General features: G+C 39.1%; 1 protein-coding gene across 2 annotated transcripts in view; it reads right to left on the bottom strand.

Moving 5' to 3' along the window:
• prkn (parkin RBR E3 ubiquitin protein ligase) overlaps nucleotides 1-15090 on the bottom strand; it is a 119131-nt gene extending 104041 nt beyond the window's left edge. For both annotated transcript variants that reach the window (XM_053620787.1, XM_053620786.1), the window contains exon 1: nucleotides 14976-15090. In XM_053620787.1, the coding sequence (XP_053476762.1) occupies nucleotides 14976-14982 (7 nt within the window). In that variant the 5' untranslated portion in view covers nucleotides 14983-15090. The remainder of the gene's footprint in view (nucleotides 1-14975) is intronic.
• Between the last annotated feature and the right edge of the window lie 7409 nt (nucleotides 15091-22499).

Here is a 22499-nt window from a genome sequence, read left to right as displayed (position 1 = left end):
CTTGTACAGTTATATGTATATAATTCTGTGTTTTACAATATACCACAACCTTTTTGAACAACCTTGTTTGTCTTATTCCTGGCTTCCCTCATATTTAAAGGTCAAATTCCATTGAATCCCGAGCTGGTTACTCTGTGCGGCCTAACTTAGACTGGGCCGTAACACAGTTCATTATATAATTCCAACGCTATAGTTCCTGTATTGTTCCACCATCACGTCATTAAATGAATCGTTCGGCCAAATATTACGGCATAATTTACGCAAAATTAGCAGAAGCAGTCTGTAGTCCAGTCCATATTGTACATTATAATAAACTGTCTACAAGTGTAATGAAAAATATTTACTATTGATCACTACAGTATAAAAATTACTGACATGAAAAGGAAATCAAACAAATCAACTGCACAAATATGAAAACACTCATCATAGCATGTATTAAAAAAAAATTATGATAGTCCATATACTGAAAGAAAACAGTAATTGGTGACACACAGCACATCCTACCCTGCACTTTTATTACTGAACAACTAGCTTTGTAGCTTGTACATTAACTGATCACGTAATCAACAGTTTCATGCAGGTGTGATTTTGGACAAAATGTATGGGGTAACAATTTTTCTAAACACCAGCAGCAAGACATAAATCTGGGATGACTGCTACTTAATTAATAAATGCCTATCAATTGCAGGGACTCAAGAAAGCATAATTGACCATGCTCAAAGGGTGGGAAGGATAATACAGGGTGTCCCAAACGTCTTAATACATATGGAAAAAATTTTTAGCACTTTTTAGCACAATGTCTTCCAAAATTTTTCAGACTTATTTAAAAAAAAAAAAAAATTCTCTTTTACAAGATAGCTTTTAAGAATACCTTTGACAAAAGAAAAATGTACTGAAATCATTCTCATGGCTGGATTGGGAAAGCTGTTGCAAGGTTTTGCAACGAACATGCAATTACATGTATAACACCAAATGTGTTAACATGAGTTTATCATAAGTGGAAGAGACAACTCCATGTGTCTTTAAAAAGACATGGCATTGCTGGCAAATAAGGGTGTTTTGTTAATAAACTTACATTTTCCTAAAAAGTGTTAATTTACACAGACTTTGGGGACAACCTGTATACTCTCCCTTGGCAACCACATCTCCACATTCAGATCTTAGCATTAGGGGGGTGTGGGGAGGGGGTCCCTAAGCATTCAACTTAAAAATATAAAATATATATGGGAATCTTTTCTTCAGTCACATACTGTTCATATGAATTTCTAGGGGTGCCAATAATTATAGCATATGTGGTTTTGTTAAAAAAAGATTTTTGTTTAAGGTTAAAGTTTTGTTACATTGTCTTAAAATAAAGCTGAATACATTTTTCTAAAAACAAATTGCATAGAACACCACATGCAAAGTTTTGCATACATTCAACACAAACGTTTACATACACAATGAAAGATGATATTTCCAATTGTCATTTCTGAATTCTGTTAGGCCTTCATTCGGGAAATGGCATTTTAAACCTGGCAAGGTCACTAAAGGATTGTCCCCAAAATAAAGAAACACTAGCAATGGATTTGACAGACAATAGTAAAGCCATTGTCCTGCTCTATTACAGAATGCTGTAAAATCTTCTGCTGTAATTAGGCAGCAGGACTCACCTCGTCTAGTGGAGTATCTTTCCCCTTTACTCGATTTCTCCACAGTTCTTCATTTATTGCCATTTTCCCCTATTTCCTCCCCTCCATCAATTTCTCTCATTCTCATGACGGCTTGCTTGGAGATATGAAAACTCATGATTGACACACCAATTTCCTTTCTGCCAGCACGCGCCAAAGCCCCGATTTCTCAAGGTCCCCTTTTTTTGTGTGCCTCAGGTGAACTCGGTAAACGGAAAAATGAGTGAAAAGGCATATCAAGCTTCAGACAGATAAAGGAGCAAAAGGTGCTGTTGAATATTGATGTATGATTAAAATAACTGTTGAATTCCTTCGTTATCAGCTAGGAGGGATGACGGGTACGCCTCTGAAGCGCAACATTTATTTATTTTATTTATTTTAACTTTGTCAAATAGCTACTGAACTCAGAAATGCCTTAATGGCTCATATTGACATGTGATACCTACATAACTTTAACAGTGTTTCGTATGAAGAAACATTTCTAGCCCAGTGAAGACTGAAGCTTGCAGCTCATCTATCAAAGCAGGCTCTTCGATCCCAAGTCTCTATGTCACACCAATCTTGTCATGTAACAGACCTTTAGACCATTGCTGTACACAAATCACGCTCTTCTAATACAACCTCGCAAAAAAAAAAAAAAAGCCTCTTCCTGTCCAATAAGGTTCCTCTCTTCTCAGCATTCCAAATCCCTAACACTGCCCGGTTCTACACAGAACTGCTCCCTCTCGCCTGTCCTCAACCTCTGAGCCATTAAATTAAAGAGGAAACACTGACTTCAGTTTACACTCCACTTTGCAGGGCTGAATACCAACTAGTGCCTGTATGCACTCAGAGAAAAAGGCCTGAGATAAATGTGGGCACATATTAAAGGAAATTATTCTTAGCCCTAAGTCACTCCAAAGGCAGGAAAGACACTTAACTGCAAAGGGGCCAGAAATCAATAGCAATTTATTCTCTCCTTCGACTCCAAACACAGTGAGTAAATAATCCTGTCCCCGCTTACTCTCGTCCCACGAGTGCACTGGCGTCTGTCTCTCTGAATCCAAGTCTCTTTCTCTCTCTCAGTTCAGGAGCAAACCTTCTTGACCTCACTGATCACTTCCACTTTGTGAAGATATCCACTGTCACTGTTACTATACTCCAATGCAATGCAGCAGAGACAAAAATACCAGCTGGTAACCACATACATTGATTACTGGAGGATATTTTATTCTCCTGTGGCGTGTTTTTTTTTTTTGGTGAAAAATTGAGAGTTTTGTCTCCAAACTCACAGATAAGCTTAGTTTTATAAGGTTCTATCTGCTAGCTAATCATCATCCAGAATGACCATCACATAGGTGGCCTTGACCAATCAGTATCAATGTTGTATTTAACTCTTGCATAAATAAATAAACAAACATATACACACACTTGCAGCCTCAGTACAGTGAGAAAGTAACTTTTAAAGGTACGCTCATACAGTCAGCCGTTTTGTCGCAGCTCGCCAGTGTCTGTACTATGAAGTCACCAGTAGGCGTTCCTACTACTGATTGCCATAAAAACATTTATCACTGTGTGGCGCAACTAGTATTCCACTTGTGACAACAAACCAGTTTTCTGCCTCTAAAACGAAACATTCTGGAGGGAGCGCGTTTGTATATAAAATTCACTAGTGTATACAGTGGGGGAAATAAGTATTGAACGCATCAACATTTTTTTCAGCAAATATATGTTCATATGTGAGGTTATTCACATGAAATTTCACCAAACATCAGTATTAACTCAAGAAATACAGAAATATAAAGAATTCACAACATTAAAGTCCATAAATAAAGTTATGTGTAATAAAGTGGAATGGCACAGGAAAAAAGTATTGAACACACTAAGAAAAAGCAGTTCTCCAAGGCAAGGTAAGGCAATGAACCAGCTGAAATCTATAAGTAGTTAGAAAGTAATTATTTCTATTTGTGCAAATTAATATCAGCTGGGTTAGTAAATTGATGGTCCATAAAAAGGCTTTTTGGTACCAAGGTGTCACACAAGAAACATCTCATGATGGGTAAAAGCAAAGAGCTCTCCCAAGACCTTCGCAACCTTATTGTTGCAAAACATATTGATGGAATCAGATACAGATGTATTTCAAAACTTCTGAATCTTCCAGTAAGCACCACTGGGGCCATTATCTGCAAGTGGAAGCAACATCACTCCATCATCAACCGGCCCCGCTTCAGGAGCTCCTCGCAAGATTTCTGACCAGAGAGTCAGAAGAAGAGTCAGAAAAGTAGCCCAAGAGCCAAGGACCACTCAGAAAGAGCTCCAGAAACACTTGGAGGCAGCAGGTGCCATCGTCACCGAGAAAACAATAGGCACTGCACTCCACTGCTCACGCTCACCCCGCAAGATTCCATTTCTAAAGAAAAGGCATTTCAAAGCTCGTTTAAAGTTTGCTACAACTCATTTGGACAAGCCTATGAAATACTGGGAGAGTGTAGTCTGGTCAGACGAGAGCAGAATTAAACATTTTGGCTGTCAACGATGAATGGGGCCCTTTATCGGGAGATTCTTGAGAAGAATCTGCTGCCATCCACCAAGATGATGATGATGAGACATGAGTGGATCTTCCATCCAAAGCATACAGCAAAGGAAACTCTCAATTGGTTTCAGAGAAAATAAATCAAGGTTAGAATGGCCCAGTCAATCACCTGACTCGAATCCAATTGAACAAGATTTAAAGACAATATGTTTAGAAGAATGGGCCAAAATCACACCTGAATACTGTGGCCCATTAATTTCTTCATACAGGAAGCATCTTGAAGCTGTCATTACAAACAATGGCTTCTCCACTAAGTATTAAATAAATTTCAGTTAGCATGTTCAATACTTTTTTCCTGTGTCATTCCTCTTTATTAAACATAACTTCATTTATGGACTTTAATGTTTGGATTTCTTTATATGTGTGGATTTATTGAGTTAATACCAAAGTCTAGTGAAAATTTCATGTGAATAGCCTCATTGGAAATATATTTACTGAAAAGAAATGTTGACGTGTTCAATACATATTTACCCCACTGTACATGCATCACACGCTAAGAGATGAAGGAAAAGCAGTGTATGCTCTTTCCCACAGCAGTCATCTATCTGCGATGAAAGCACAAGCGCCGGTCTGGCTGGGTTAACGAAACAATTCAGAATCGCAGGCAGCAAGATCACACTTCACTCCCACTGGCATTTGCAGCACCAAGTAGCTCCAAATTTGCATAAAGTTTAACTTTTCTCAACTTTGTCATGTCGCTGGACAGGCCCGCAACTGGGACTCGTGCCACTGGAAGTCACCAGCTCTCACTGAAAATGACTGGTCTCTGGTCACTTTATTGCTGCGAGTCACTGTATGTGTGAACGAACCTTTAGCAGTAGATGCTCTACATATGATCCATGGGAGTAATAAAATTTAATTGTACACAACACTTACACTGGTTTTACACTATAATATACATTCTGGCACAGAAATATAATATTCTGGATAACATCAGATAACAGTGGAATTAAATAGTACTGACTACTGACTGGTAGCTACATGCATTCATAAACTTAACTTTCCAGTGTAACCATGAATGAACATCAGTGAGCATGTATGCGTACTCGTAAATGATAAATACTACCACTTAACCAAATGCTCAAATGCACTGCCAATGAAAGAAAACTCTCCTCTACAGATGCTGTATTATATTAACGATAATGAGAACAAGGGACCATAATTGCTCGTGAAAATAAGATTAGACCACAAATTACCCAAGGAAATTATTCTCCCCCAATCTTAGGATATGTTGCTAATGACTAAAATATCTGGAGTAGTTGTCTGACAAGGTATCAGTAGGTAACTCCTTCACTCACAGTAAGGATGTAACCAAATATGAATACATTTGATTGAATGAATACAGAATGAAAAGATAATGATAACAGATTAAAACAAATATTCATATGAATAGTAGGTGCACTATGAATATTTTTTTTGTTGTTGTAGTATGGAACACAGGACTGTGTATACAACAAAAAATTCAATTCAATTCCATTCAGGCCACACCTATTTTGGGTTTAAATCCATATACATGAAATTCTGGAGCAGATACAGGTACAGATACAGTCATTAGCTGTTTTTACATGGACAACAATAATCCACTCTTAATCCGATTAAGACCATACTCTAATTAAGAAACTACCATGTAAACAGCAATTTTTACTTACCTTAATCTAATTAAGGTCATAATCGAAGTAAGCAATAATCTAATTAAGACATGTGGAGTACTCCTGTTTTAGTCGCATTATGGACGTGTATTACAGACATGTAAACACCTTAATCACATTATGAACGTCTTGTGAGAGTTTTCACCGCATTTTGCGACAGGACACGATCACACACGGCAGTTTTACGTTTTACGGCGAACAAGAGAGTTCGGCCGCATCCCAAATCGCATACTTGCCTACTATAGGCCTGTAGTGGGGAAAAATACATGTATCTTGGCTACTATATAGACGGTAAGTATGCGATTTGGGACACACCCACGGCTTCAAGCAGTTGTCTATTTGCACTTACAGCACGATAAATAATTAACTGCACTTAAAGCGTTCGAAAAAAAATTAAATAAAAACACCCAAAACTGTATACGGTACCATAATGAAGACAAACTGTATGTTGATATTCTGGAGGGACGTCGGACTGCGTGGCGCGGTGACGTAATGACGCGGGCTGTTTATCTAATTATGTTCTATAACATGTAAAATGGGTACATGACGGGAGTATTCTAAAAGCGACTCATGTAAACACCTTAATCACATTATTATCTTACTCAGATTAAAGTCAATAATTAGATTAATGCTGTCCATGTAAATGTAGTCATTGTCTTATACCCCTACTTCAAAGGTGACTCCCAGTAGGAGCTGATCTGTATGACTCCTCCACATTTTATCCTTGCTTTTCAGGATGGCGTATGACACCAGGCCTGTTTGTGCACTGACTATTGCAGGAATCTATTTTTTCCCAGTCTTATAGTTACATGTCAGAATATGGAGTCTAGTCTTTTAGTTTGAGCTGTGTGCTGTTGAAAAAGTCCTGATGGGTTTGAGCAGAATGAAACACTACAGCTGTTTTTTCATAAGGTGTCACAGGTCAAATGTTTGTTGCATGTGGCACACTTGGATAAGACGGTAGAAAATTGTTTAGCTGCCGGCTGAACAAACTCTGTCCTTGTCTAGTACATGCAGGTGTTGTGCTTCAAGGTTGGACTCTATCTGTAGTAAACATAGAGGCCAACAACATTGACAGAGAATGCCTCTGCTACCAACAAATCCAGTCCTTCTTGTTACAAATCTGTCTGCCTCAAATGCCCTTAAAATATACATCAAACAGAAAGGAAACTATTGAAGAAAAACTATTTCAAGCCTATTTTGACCTTGCTGTGACTTTGACCCTGTGTGGTTCAGAAATCTAATCAGGTGCTCTGCTGGTTACAATGATGATTCCATAGAAATCCTATAAACATTCAACCACTCATGCATGAGAGATCAAGAGGAAGGAGGCTATTGAAGAAAAACTATTTTAGACATTTGACACTGTTTGGATCAATACAAAATCTAATCAGTTCCTCTGCTGGTTACAATGATATTTCCAGATAAATCCTATAAACATTCAACACTTATTCTTGAGATAACATGCTAACCCGAAGCCACAAGGCATAAAAAAATATACCTACATAAACTGCAGAGGAAAAACAAGCCTTAATGCAAACCTATACGGAGCGTCCATCAAAACACATGCCGCCAAATTCCTGAGCAGTCAAAGAACACTCATGCAGACAAGCAATTTGTTGGGCTTGAAAATTGCTGCAAAGTGAAACCAACCAAAATAAATGAAAAAGATACAATGTCATAAAAAACCCTCTGGTGCAGACATTAGCAAATAAACTACCACCTCATGAGCAGAAATGACAGAAGCCTGTCACTTGCAATTTAAATAGTGGAAAAAATCTGCTTCTGCTCAATCTGAGTCAAAGGTAGGAGTAGCAGTTGCATGTTACTCTGACTTAAGTGTGACAAGACTGCAATAAATCCTGCCATACCATTCGACTAGCAGCTAATGATGGAAAGCCCTGGTAGCGCATAAATACTTGTAAGTGGATGGTGGTGCATTAGGTGCATGAACTGATAAAATTAAACACTAGAATTCAAGTCCTTGGACTTAACAGCTATTAATCACAGTGAACTGTTAACTTCAAGGCGTGATCTTGGCAGAGCAACCGGCGTTGACGTAAGGAATATGCCAAATTTGAAATAAACCTCTCACAAGGGTTCTGATGTACATGTGCAGTCACAATTGCCATTACCTCGAATGGTACCTTCTTTAAACACTGGGAATCAATTACAAGGGCAAAAGTGTACTGTGTAGCAAAATGCTAGGTTTCATTTCTCCTCATCTGTCTTGCAGTGATGAGCATGTCTTCCAAAAAGCATTCAGCTCCAAACAGCAAGTCAAACTTCAGAACACTGCCTAGTGAAAAAATGTGGCTGTGTTACACCAAAATTGTACAAGACAGTACCAGTACTTACAGCACCCTTTCAGCTCGACTTTTCATCTACAGTCCCCTCCAATAGTATCGGCAAGGCAAATCGAATTCTTTTGTTTTTGCTATACACTTAACACATTTGGGCTTGAGATCAAAAGATAAATATAAGATAATAAATCAGAATTTTAGCTTTCATGTCCTGATGTTTACATCTAGATGTGTTAAGTAACTTACAACATGGCACCATTTGTTTGAACCTACCTACTTTTCAAGTGATCAAAAATATTGGAACACATGACTGACAGGTGTTTGCTGCCCAGGTGTGCCCCGTTAGATTGTTTAAACAATTAATAGCTCTGAATGTTTACTCTTGGTTTGAGCACTGGGTTTCACCTGTGACAAACTGCATTTGTTGTTAAAAAGGATAAACCAACATGAAGACCAGAGAGCTGTCTACGGGAGAAAAGCCAGCCATTTTGAAGCTGAGAAAAGTAGGAAATATTTGGGCATAGCCAATAAAACAATGTGGAATGCCTGGATAAAGAAAGAAACCACTGATGCACTAACAACCAGACATCAAACAGACTGGCCAAAGAAAACAACAGCAGTTGATGACAGAAACACTGTGAGAGCTGTGAAGAAAAACCCCAAAACAACAGTCAGCAACATCACCAACAACCTCCACAGGGCAGGGACGAAGGTATCACAGTCCACCATTCAAAGATGAGAGCAGAAATATGGAGGCCATACCACAAGATGCAAAGAAATACAGAGATGAGCCACAAAAGTTCTGAAACCAAGATTAACCACCAAAGTAATGAAAGAGCCAAAGTTCAGAGAAAGAAAAAAAAATCTGTTCATGAGCCAAAACATACAAGCTCATCGGTCAAGAATGGTGGAGGTAGTGTCATGGCTTGGGATTTCATGAGTGCTTCTGAAAGAGGCTCACTAATCTTTACTGATGGTCTAACTCATGATGGTAGCAGGAGAATGAATTCAAAAGTCTACAGAAACATTCTGTCTGCCAATTTACAGAGACATGCATCCAATCTAATTGGGAGGAACTTCATCATGCAGCAAGATAATGACCCAAAACACACTGCCAACACAAGAAAGGACTTCATCAGGGGGAAAAAAGTAGATGGTTTTAGACTGGCAAAGTCAATCACCAGACCATAACTCAATTGAGCAGCATTTCACCTCCCGAGGAAGAGACTGAAGGGAGAAACCCCCAAAACAAACAACAACTAAAAGAAGCTGTTGAAAAAGCCTGGAAAAAGTATCACAAAAGAAGCATGCAACAGTTTGGTGATGCCAGTGGGTCATCGACTTGATCCAGTTATTGCAAGCATGTTATATTAAGTGTTATTTACTTTAACTTTAAGACCATCTGTTCCAGTATTTTTGCTTACCTAAAAATATTGCATGGTCTGAAACCAAAGGTGGTGTAATATCAGGAAATGAAAACTGAAATTCTGATCCATCATCTCATTCATCTTTTGATCTCAAACCCGAATGCCTTCAGTAGATAACAAAACAAATGAACGAGCCCCGCTGTTTCAATACATTTGGAGGGGAATGTATATGGCATTTAAGATTTTAGCTTGACTAAGATCAATATCAGTGATTTTCTTTTTGTCCTCCACATACACCGGTGATCAATTCACCAACACATGGAAATGAGTATTGCTTGTGTCTGCGGTAATCATATAAGGAACAGGTCAAGCATTTGGGAAATTAAGCCAGCCAAACAACCTCATTTCTAGTTCCGGGGTGTCCAATCCTATCCACAAAGGAACAGTGTGGTTGCAGGTTTTGTTCCAACCAGCTTTGCGCCTGACTGGTTGGAACAAAAACCTACAGCCACACCAGCCCTTTGCAGATAAGATTGGACACCACTGTCCAAGTTTGCCCACACACATACGAACTACATAGTAATCACCTACAGTGCCTTGAAAAGGGTTTTTTTTCCTGTTTTTTTCTGATTTCTTTTGTTTTTGTCTATATCATAAATTGTTTCAGAAATTAAAATGAAATCTAAGATAAAACAAAGGCAAATACATCAGACTGTGAAGGGTTACAAAGCTATTTCAAAGGCTCTGGGACTCAAAGAACCACAGTGAGAGCAATTATCTCCAAATGGAAAAACTTGGCACAGTAGTGAACTTTCCCAGAAATGGCTGACCTTCCAAAATTCCTCCAAGAGCACAGCAACGATTCACCCAGGAAGTCGCAATAGAGCCAAGGACATCAAGGACCTACAGGCCTCTCTTGCAATAATAAAGGTTCATGACTACACTATCAGAAAGACACTGGGCAAAAATGGCATCCATGGAAGAGTGGCGAGGTGAAAACTACTGCTAACCCAGAAGAACATTAAGGCTCATCTGAATTTTGCCAAGGCACACCTAGATGAAACTGTTTGTAAGACAGCAATAATTGCAGTAATTGAGGGAAACATGAATTCTGCTCTCTACCAGAAAATCCTAAAGGAGAATGTCCGGTCTTCTTTATCTAAGTTGAAACTCAAGTGCAACTGGATTATACAGCAAGACAATGATCCAAAGCGTAGGAGTAAATCCACCTCTGAATGGCTCAAAAAAAGCTAAATGAAAGTTTTGGAGTGGACTTAATCAAACCCTCCAGGGTGGCTGAATTAAAGAAGAGTGGGCCAAAATTCCACCACCATGCTGTGAAAGACTGATCTTCAGTTATTGAAAGCGTTTGGTTGAAGTTATTGCTGCTAAAGGTGACACAACCACATTTTAAATTTAAGGGGGCTATTCGTTTTTCACATTAGTGATACTGTAGGTGTTTTTTGGGGGGCTATAGGATAACTTTTTTGCTTCAAAAAAAAAAAAAACAACTATATTGTATGTTTACACAGGTTGCCTTTGTTTTATGTTGTATTTCCTTTGAAAATCTAGAACTATTTAGTATGAGATATACACAAAAACAGAAGAAATTAGGATGGGACAAATACTTTTTCACAGCACTGTAGTAACTACCTAGTGATTTTGGATAAATCCAGTGGCGATGCTGCTAGGTCTTGTATAAAAACTTTCATGAACACTTTCACCTCATTTACCTCATGTTCCAGTGTGTCACATTCAACTGAACAGTCACTTCGACTCATACATTTTCCTTTTCTCTGACAATCTCTGATATTTTCTACAGCTTAAATGCTTACACTAGCACTCATCTGTAACACTTGCTCCTTTCATTTCAGTAGACTGAGCGGTTTTACAGTTACTGTATGTAATCTGATGAGCCATTTTTGGCCGCTACTTTCATGGAAACACTTGTTTTATTTTATTTTCTATAGAACAGAATTTTCAGTGATCATGGCTTCAGTGAGAAATGTGGTAGGATTGGATTTTGGTTCTCGGTTCAGTGTGATTTATTTGGACAAAAGCTTAGAGCACAAGCTACAATGCTTTCTATTATCATAATTGGGACAAAAGCAACAAATACACAGTAAAAAGCAACAAATACACAGTAAAAATTACTAGTTTTCCATTGTTTATTGGGTCATTTATTCTAGATGTTTTTAACATCTTATCAAGTCACTGTGTTTAATTTGTTGTTACTTTCTCTCAAGTGTGACCAACTAGTATACTACTAGCTTTCAACAATGGCAAAGGCAAATTTGCCACAAGTTAACACATACATTTTTTTCTAAAATAAGAAAAAAAAGACCTGCATGATATATATAAAGTTTTAGTTTAAGACATTCTAAATTCTATTTAAGTCAGCCTTTGGAATTACGGTGTCCATAAGGGACATATCAATTTATTTTTGTACAGAGTGTACGTCTTGGTATCTCTGAAGTATAAAATATAAGCCGGCATAAAATTCCCAACACTCTATCCGGCAGCTTCAACAAACTTGCTCCAGGGCAACTGCATTATTCCAATTTCCCCGAACATTTAGGCACCAATAGTGTGATAATTTGCTCCGTCATGCACTTAATACACTAGGAAGCGGCGTTAATGTAAAATCGCATTTATGTGACAAGATTCCTGGGAGAGACATCATTGTCACTGCAGACAGCGCACAGCCCGAGGGTGAAGGTATTCTGCTCAATTCATTCCCATTTTCTAAGACAAGCACCAGTCAGTTCTATCAGACCAAATCCCTGCCTTGCAGTGATCAGCAAATGCCTGACATCTCAGACACACAAGAAAGACATAATCGATATGTCTTTCTTTAGAGTCTGAAGCTCCTTAGGGAGGGACAGGCTCTCCGTACAAGTGCCTTCCAGTTACGGCCATTCATTACATTTTAAAGAGACACAAGAAAAGACAACTTTTGTGCTGGCTACTTAAAGTTATGATAGCTTTAAGTATAATTCATTCATTTTCAGTAACCGCTTTATCCAGGTCGGGGATGCGGTGAATCCGGCACCTATCCAAGCAACACGATGCGAGAGGCAAGGACACAGCTTCAATGGGTTGTACATCTTGTACATCTGCACTGCAAAACATGATAGTGAATATATCTTGAATATGAGCATATTTGTCTAATATTTCCCATTATGAGATTATTATAAATCAAATATAACACTATTAAGCCTGATTTAAGATGCTTTTACTAATACCAAGCTATAAATTATCTTATTAGTTTAAAATTAGAAAAGGACATCTGCCAATAGAACAAGACTATTTCAAGCTTGAAATTAGTAAAAAGAATGGCCTAGAAATAGGTTTAATCATATATTTAGTTTACTGTAATCTTACAATAAGAAATAGTAGATACATTTCACTTGCCAAGATGTCTGAATGAATGATTTATTGATTTGTTTACATGCATTGTCGGCCAGATCTCCTGAATGTTGTGCAAAAATACTATAAAAACAAGGAGGATCCTAACCCTGTCCATTACACAAGCTACACAGTTGTTTCCATAATGGCTTGTTCAGGTTTTTAGGCACAGGATAGAATAGGAGGGAAAAGAAACTACTAAAATGATGGCATCACCTGAATATTTAGTGCTATGAAAAAGCATTTTTCTGTTTTGTGTGCATCTTATACTAAACAGTTTTAGATCTTCAAACGAAATACATCATCAAACAAGGGCAGCCTGAGTAAACTCTTTTTATTTTATTGAAGCAAAACAACATTGTCCAACACCTATCAGCCATGTGAAAAACTAAAAGCCACCTTAAACTTAAACTCTTCTTGTGCCATCTTTAGCAGTAATAACTGCAACCAAACGCTTCCAATAAGTGGAGATCAGTCTTTCACTAGGACTTACTCCTATGCTTTGCATCACTGACTATGTTTACATAGACAGCAGTAATCTAATTATTGACCTTACTCTGAATAAGACAATATTGTGATTAAGGTGTTTACATGAGTTGCTTTTAGAATATTCCTTTCATGTTCCCGTTTTACATGTTATAGAACATAGATTGATTAACAGCACACATCACGTCACCGCGCCACACCGTCTGACGTTCCCACCAGAATTTCACGCATCAACATACAGTTCATCTTTGTTATGGTACCGTATACAGTTTTGGGTGTTTTTATTTAAAATTTTTACGAACGCTTCAAATGCGGTTAATTATTTGTCATGCTGTGAAACTGTGGGCTGCGTCCTAAAGCGCGTACTTACCACCTATATAGTAGCCGAGATACATGTATTTGTCCTACTACAGGCCTATAGTAAGTTTTGGATGCAGCCATGCTCTCTTTTTTGCCGTCAAACAGTTGAGCACTGCCGTGTGTGAATGTGTCCTGTCGCAAAATGCAGTGAAAACTCTCATACAACTTTAATAATGTGATATGTGATATGTCCACAGAACATTTTTCTAATAGCCTTCTGGCTTATCCATGTGATCTTTAGCAAACTGTAGACAGGCAGCAGTGTTCTTTTTGGAGAACAGTGGCTTTCTCCTTGCCACGCTGCCATGCACTGAACATTGTTGTTCAGTGTTCTCCTGATGGTGGACTCAGGACTCAGAACTCAGAACATCAACAACTCTTTTTACGAGGTCCTCAAAAATATCCTTTGTTTATACCATGATTCACATCCACAAACGTGTTATAAAGTTCAGCTTTGACAGATCTGTTTTTTTAAATAAAACAGGGCGCTCACTCACACCTGATTGCCATCTCATTAACTGAAAACACCTGACTCCAATTTCATCTTCAAATTAACATCTAATCCTAGAGCTTCACATACTTTTGCCACTCACAGATATGTAATATTGGATCATTTTCCTCAATAAGTAAATGACCAAGTATAATATTTTTCTCTCATTTGTTTAATTAGGTTCTCTTTTTCAACTTTTAGGACTTGCTTGAAAGTCTGAAAGTTTCCCCCCCCCGTATATTTATGCAGATACATAAACAATTCTAAAGGGTTCACAAACTTTCAAGCACCCTGCCAATGTAAAACGCGTTTGCGTGACACCAGCTCTCTTCTCATTACTGACCGGAAGAAAACCTGAAACTCTCGCGAGATGTGAAAGTGGAGCGCGCTGCAAAATGTCACAAACCGGCAGATTTTTTACACTGACTGACTGATTTAATGGCTTCTGTCAGCGCATTTTTTGTCCATTCCTCCGCCCCGAACATTACCAGCCAACAAACAAAATAAGTAACATCAGTTATAACAGTTATGTAGTTATTTGGAGGTGGAAAGTGAGGTGCGTGTTATCGTGCTGTTTATCACACACAGCCAGACTCGGTTCAGTTGAATGTCACAAATGAACACAAATGGTGCCAAGAAAGGATCAGAATAACGCCATTCAGAGACTTACCGATCATACCGGAGACGTGAGAGAACTCAACTTGAGCACGAGGTGAGGTTTGTGTTTGTTGACATGTTTAAAGGTGGATGATATAGTGAGCATGCGCGGCGCCGAAAAGGATTTTGGGAAAACTAGTCTCTTGGGAAAACTAATCCCCTTCTTGCAGAAGTACACTTGTTGCATCTAATATCTTATTTTATTTCATGGACATTAAGAAGAATGTAGGAATTTATATATATATATATATATATATATATATATATATATATATATATATATATATATATATGTGTGTGTGTGTGTGATGCTAGTGCTAATAGTCTTTTTCAGTGTATTAAAGTGCACCTATTATGGTTTTAAAACGTGCCTAATTTTGTTTTACATGTCTCATACAATAGATTTACATGCATCCAAGATCAAAAAACACTTTAATGTGCTCACAATTTAAATTGCAGCATTACTTTTTTCCCCCAGTGTCACAAATGACTCGTTAAATGATTCTTCTGAAGGATTCATTTTAAACTCCCCCTTTCAGAGAGCATACTCTGCTCTCATTGGTCAGATGTCCCAGTGTGTTGTGATTGGTCTACCACTGTCAACTTGTTTCAAAAAGGAAACCCTCACTACCATTATGAGTTTCAGCTCCTTCTGTTCATGAGCAGCCAATGAAGACCAGAGGCAGGGCTTTTTGTTACAAACCTACATAGGTTAGTACATGAAGTAAAGTCTGGAATTACTAACGACTCGGTTCAGCTGTTCAGAATCGGTTCCTTCTTTTGGAAGTCTATAACACTGTTTGTCGTGCGCTTTGATTTTTGAAACTTTGCAGACGTTTTTACATTCACAAACAGCTCTATAACACACTAAATGAAAGATCATATTTGAAAAACCATAATAGGTGCACTTTAAAATCTGCATTCATAGTAACACTGTTTTTAATGCTAGTAAGACATGAAAAAAAAGTGTCCTCTTTTTGGAAAACCAGAATATGGTCACCCTAACTTTTGTGATGTAATGTTACCCACATCAGGGACAGTGATCTTTTATTTAATCATTTATTTATTTATTTATTTAAAACAATTGAACATGTTTTTAGAAAATACACACTAATTTTCTGACACCCCCTGAAGTAGCCTTGGCCACCCCCTGCCCACTCCATGTATAAAACTCTAGTTCCACCACTGCCTGCTCCGCCACCTGCACCTCCCAGACAGCCACAACTTCCAGCACCTAATACTTTTCAGAATCACTTTGCCAAGCACATGTACAAGGAATTTGTCTTGGTACATGTTGCAGACATATAGAGACAACATACAGCATTCAACAAAACATACACAAGGGAAATATGCACATACATACACACACACACACACACATAAAAGAGCATGGGAAGAACAAAAGTGTAACTGCACAAAAAGGATGTGCAAAGGTGCAGGAGCATGTGCAAGAGTGTCTTGAGAAGTGGGAGTGTGATTTAGAGTTTGTTGATAATTGTTACAGCTTTTGGAAATAAGCTGAATCTGTATCTTGTTGTTCTTGTTTTTACTGACCAGTAAGCGTCTGCCAGAGGGAAGTTTCTGGAAAGGGTGGTTAACGAGGTGTGTAAGTTCAGTTACAATATTTTGTGGATGATTCCTACCCTGGCTAGGTATAAGTCCTGTAAGGTATAAGTCCTATAAGGATGGTAGGCTGCAGCCAAGGGTCTTCTGGTTACAGATGATGTTAGAATCGATTCAGTGATGGCTGTCTAAAACTGTATCAGTATTTTGTTATGTGAGTTTATGCTTCTTTAGCTGTTGCAGGAAGAAAACTCGCTGCTGGACCTTCTTTTTAATAGAAGTGAAGTTGTCTTCCCATTTCACGTTCCACGACAGAAGAGTGCCCAAAAATTTGAACGACTGTGCTGTGCTGACAACTGGGCTATTTAGGTTCAGTGTGAAGTGTGCTGGCATTTTCCTCCTAAAGTCAATGACCATCTCCTGTGTTTTCTGTGTGTTGAGGTCCAGGTTGTTAGGAGTGCCACCTCTAGTCATTGTTGGAAATGAGGCCAATCAGACTGGTGTCATCTGCAAACTTAATGAGTTTAACAGATGGGTCACTAGAGATGCAGTCATTTGGGTATAATGAGAAGAGCAAAGGGGAAAGCACACACCCTTATGGAGCCCCAGTACTGAGGGTCATGTGACCTTCCATCCTCACATACTGCTACCTGTTTGTGAAAAAGTTTGTAATCCAGTGACATATTCAGGTTGCAGGAGGCCAGCTTGTTTTCCAGCAGTTCTGGAATGAGTCCACAAACAGAATCCTTGCATAAGCCCTAGGAGTATCCAGATGTTGGTGAATGTAATGGAGACCCATGTTGACGGCATTATACACAGACCTGTTGGCTCTGTAATTGAACTGCAAGGGATGGAGCAGACCATAGGATGAGGCACTCAAATGACTTCATCAGAACAGATGTTAAGGCAACAGGTCTGTAGTCATTGAGGTCAGTGATCTTGGCTTTTTTGGGTATCAGGATGATTGTGGAGGTCTTGAAGCACGCTGTAACAATACATAAATAAAGGTATTCATTAATTAGGTCTGTGAAGATTGGTGCCAGGTAATCAATGCAGTGCTTGATTGTGGAGGGGGAGATGTGGTCCGGACCAACAGCTTTTCTGATGTTCAGTTTTTTTGAAAACCTATTGTGTATGGGTACAAAGGAAGACTCGGGAGGCTGGCAGAATTTCAGCAGAGTTCCTCACTTATTCTCACCGCACTTTTCAGCATGCTTTCATAAAACGCAAGCAAAAAGGACAAACCAACAGAGCTAGTTTACAGCTTTCACCCTATATAAGGTTCAAGTTCACACTCCGCTGACGTGTGTGCGTGTGTGTGTGGGTGTTCTGCCTGCTATGCCACTCTCTCTCTGGTTACAGCAGTTACTGAAAGCACAAAGAAACACACATAAGTAGACTGGCGGTAATAAGACACAGGTGAGAATCATCCCACTTTACCTGCTGGTTCAACCGCCTCAGGCCTGAGAGACTGTCTGGCATGTAGTTGATCTGGTGCTTCTTTTTTGGTGTGATCAGTCAGCAGGCTGGTGATGTCTGAAAAATTAGGAACAAACCTCCGGTAAAAGCCAGTCAGCCTGAAGAACTGCCTCACTCCCTTTTTGGACTTGGGACTTGGGCAAGATGCAGTCACTGCTCTTATCAATTTGGGGATACGCCTGCCCATGGCCCAAGTGGAACCCCAGACACCATACATACTACCCATCCAATTGCACACTTTTTTGGATTTGCTGTGAGTCCTGCCCATCTCAGTGATCTCAGGACAGCTCTCAGATGTTGTAAATGCTGCTGCTAATCATTATTGTAAATGATTATGTCATCTAAATAAGCAGCGGCATATGCATTGTGCAGGTTCTGTCCATTCTGTCCATGAGATGTTGAAACATCACTGGGGCTCCAAACAAACCAAACAGAAGGGTGACAAATTGGTGTAACTCAAATGGAGTGATAAAGGCTGTTTTTTTGGGATATTGGAGTCAAGAGAATCTGCCAATACCCCCTGTCAGAAAGTGCAGTGTTGAATAAAAGTGAGCCGTACCTAACTGATCAGGGAGTTCATGAATGCGTGGCATTGAGTATGTGTCAAATTTATGTGTTACATTTTTCTAAAGTCCACACAAAAATGGACTAACCCTGCTGCTCCCATGACTGTTGGACTCCTTGATTACTCCCATGTTGAGCATAGCATGTTCATCCCCAACTACATGGGTAAACTATAGGCGACTACATACCACCACACCTGGGAAAGTCTCAAAGTGGTATTCTATGAGGAATGTGTGACCAGGTAGAGGTGAAAACACATCAGAAAATTCCCTATGCAACATGGCAACCTGTGTTCTCTGGGATGGCAAGAATTGGTTTTTAAAAAGGGTGGAATGAGCTGAGTTTTTTAAAGGCACCTCCAGTCTTAGCTCTTCTCTCTCTCTGCAACGACTGTTACCAGAGCCACAGGACCCAGCTCTCTCCATGGTTTCATGAGATTGAGGTGGTATATTTGCAGTGCATCACCTCTGTCCGTTTGCCTGACTTCATAATCAACTTTCCCAATTCGCTGTGTGACCTCAAAGGGCCTTTGCCACTTCACAAGTAATTCAGAGATCAACGTGGGAAGTAATACGAGCACTTTATCCCCTGTTGCGAATTCCTGTAGGAGAGCTCTTGTTGTACAGTCAGGACTGCCGTTCTTGGGCCTGATGCAAATTCTCCTGTTAGGTGTCCCAACGTGTGGGGTTTTGCTCTCAGGTCCAAAAAGTATTGAATTTAATTATTAAATTCAATTAATTATTAATTAAAGGTTCCTCCTAGAAATTATGATGTCTAAGATGCCACAGGGCTTGTGCCTGTACAACAGTTCAAATGGGTGAACCTCATGTAGGCTTGCGGGACCTCTTGTGCTGCAAATAACCGGGGCTTGAGCCACTTATCCCAATTTTGTGTCCCCTCATGAATGAATATACAAATGTTTTTTAGCGTTTGATTAAACTGATCTACTAGGTCATCTGTTTGCAAATGGTAATAATTCAGAAAGCCTGCATAGTGTTTGTGGCATAAACATGTGCCCTAGTTGGTCACAATCTCTTTTGGGATCGAGACTCGGGAGATAAAACAGAAGAGTGCCTCCACAACACTGCATGCTGGGATGTTGCGCAGAAGCACTGCTCCTGGATATCGTGTTGCATAATCGTCTGCTAAATGAATAAATGTATATGCAATAATCCACTATGATTAACACAAAGCGGAATCCTCATGTACACCTCTCTAATGGTCTGATGAAGTCCATGGCAATTCTTTCAATTCTGTCCTAGATGCCCCACCATGGGATTATAATGAGCTGCCTGGTACAGCAGTTCCCTACAGCTTTTCGGCACCACTGTGGAACCCGGTGTGTATGGGTGTGAAGAAAGACTCAGGATGCAGGCAGAATTTCAACAGAGCTCCACACTTGTGTTTATTCTCACTGCACTTTGAAAAACTCAACCAAAGTTCACCCTGTTCAAGTTCAACATGCAAGTTCACGCTCTGCTGGGTACGTGTGTGTTGCCACCAGCTATGCCCCCCCCCCCCTTCTCTCTGATTAAGGCAGTCACTGAAAGCACAAAGAAAGACATGTAACATAACACAAGTAGCAAAGAAACATAAGTAGTCTGGTGGTAATAAGACATGTGAGAATCATACCACTGTAGGGGAATGTACAGTTAAAGACCCAAGGACCAGATATGATACAGATACTCCTGAATACCAGGAGTCAAGAGATGCAATGAATTGAAGAAAATTTTACTGAAGAATAGTTTGCAGTTTCATCAAGCAGAAGTCAGCTTCACACTCAGCAAGGAGTTCGTAGGCCGCTCGGCGTACACACTCATTACAGCAACAGTTATGCTCTCACACAATCACTAAGCTAGTCATCACGTCATGTTGAATGATTCTGATTGGTTAAGGCATAGATAAACTTCCACATTCCAAAATTTCCACATATGGGCTGTGAGTCAGAAAAATATCTACATCTGTTGTGTCATCATATGGTCAGTTCACCTCCCCTGCGTGCCTGTTGTTAACCTCTGAACGTCCTGTGACAAAAGAGTGCTGACACTCACACACACAGATACACAGCTTCTTCACGGTTGGATTTGGTCAAGCTCTAGCTCTGACCAGGAAACTTTCCCAAACAAAATTATTAGATGTACTTTCTCTCAGTGAGAAGTTCAGACAATATTCATCAATATTCTCTAGTGATAGAAGATGAAAAGTGAAGTAAATGCTTTAACTAAGAATAGTCAGTAGGCACAGGCCTGAGTGACCCCCAATGTCCTGAGCTGTCAGGGTCAGCTAGAAGAGTAAATTTTCAATGTGTTCAGGTGTTAGGTGCTTTTCTCACATGTAAATCTCATAAGCTTGAAGAAGCCATTCAAATCATTTCATATTTTGAAAGATAAATGTTGAATAATAACTCATTACAAATCACTCAATGGATATATGTTGAAAAGACAGGGGATTCCACCTTTCACCACGTTTCCTGCCGGTTAAACCCACCTCGTCCTCCTCCTCCTCGACTGCTGTCTAAGATTTTTTCCAATGTAGGTTGCAGCTGGTGGCAGCACAGTGGACACTGAAACGATTTCTACATGTACCAAGTGCAGCATGTACATTTGTAATGCACACTGTAAACGATTTTGTTCATCATAATATGTTTAGACAGACATGCATATTCCAATGTTTGTTTTTCTAGTTCTGTTGTATCTAATGTTGTTTCAGAAGGATATGATTCATTTTTGTGTAATGAATAAATAAAACAAAATAAAACAATGCAAATCTGATTTTGTGTGTTTTCTATTTGTTATATATAGCTGGCATTGGTTTTGTCCTAGCCAATGCTACTTTAAATATAACAAGATAGGGATTAAAATTTAGAGGAACCGTTAAACACAATCAGTATCAATAATCATGAAAACATAGTTTCAATTAAGTTTCAGAAGAAAAATATTATTTTTGCTACAATGTTTTGATTAGGGTGATTAATTACTAAAATCATAAAGAAACAGAAGACATTTTTAATTGTTAAAAGTGATCTAGCAGAGGTCAGTTTCAAATATTAAACAGATTTGTCTGATCACTGTTGTTTGTAAGGGAGTTAGAGACAGTATGCAGTGTAATTATGCAATTGTTTAATGTGTTTTGTTTTAAAACCCCAGTTATGTCCCGGGTCAATTTGACCCGGTGAAGACCCCCAATGGCTGCAAAAAATGAGGGTCACAAGGGTTAAGCCAATGCAAGAAGAGAGGTGCAGCTTTACCATGATAACATCAGCTGTAATGCTTTACTGCTTTTTACAATATTTGCTTTGTTACAGATGTCACATATTTCTGCTTAGCTCCGCTGTTGATAAGAGGTTTCCCAGGATGCATTTGGATTAAATTACACTTGGTTTTATGTCCAAAAAAAAAACAGTTCCTATATGTGAGTTGGCTGTTAAAGGGAAATTCTGGCATAAACCTAGAATTTAATATCCTATCATAAATAAAAATTTGTCATGGTATGTATTATTCTGGGGCGCAGGACTGTATCACTTTAGTGATTTTTAAATGTGAGAATTTGTTTTCTAAAACAGTGACGCTAGAAACATAAACAAAAACTGGAGACATAGGGCAAAAATACATATACTAAGCGTCGAATTAAGGTACACTCGGCAACACACTTCTATAGAGGTGCTAATTACAGTGAAACATGGCACAGGTGAGGCTGATTGAAACATGACTTACTGGGGAAGTATAGTCCAGCGCCGATTTTGGCATACCCCCCCTTTAATGTGCGGCTCCCGACACGCAAAAAAGAGTTCAAGAGTGGGTCCTGGACCACCAGATGAAATGTCTCTTAGTTGATTAGGGTACTTAGGAGCGCTACCCCTTGTGAAGCTGTCTGGAGACGGGATGTCCTGTCTCAGGCAATAAGGCACCACAATCTCTTCCACGTAGCAGAG

Source organism: Ictalurus furcatus, chromosome 3 (genome assembly GCF_023375685.1).
Source record: "Ictalurus furcatus strain D&B chromosome 3, Billie_1.0, whole genome shotgun sequence".
Lineage (NCBI taxonomy): Eukaryota > Metazoa > Chordata > Actinopteri > Siluriformes > Ictaluridae > Ictalurus > Ictalurus furcatus.
This window is presented reverse-complemented; position numbering and strand designations above follow the sequence as displayed.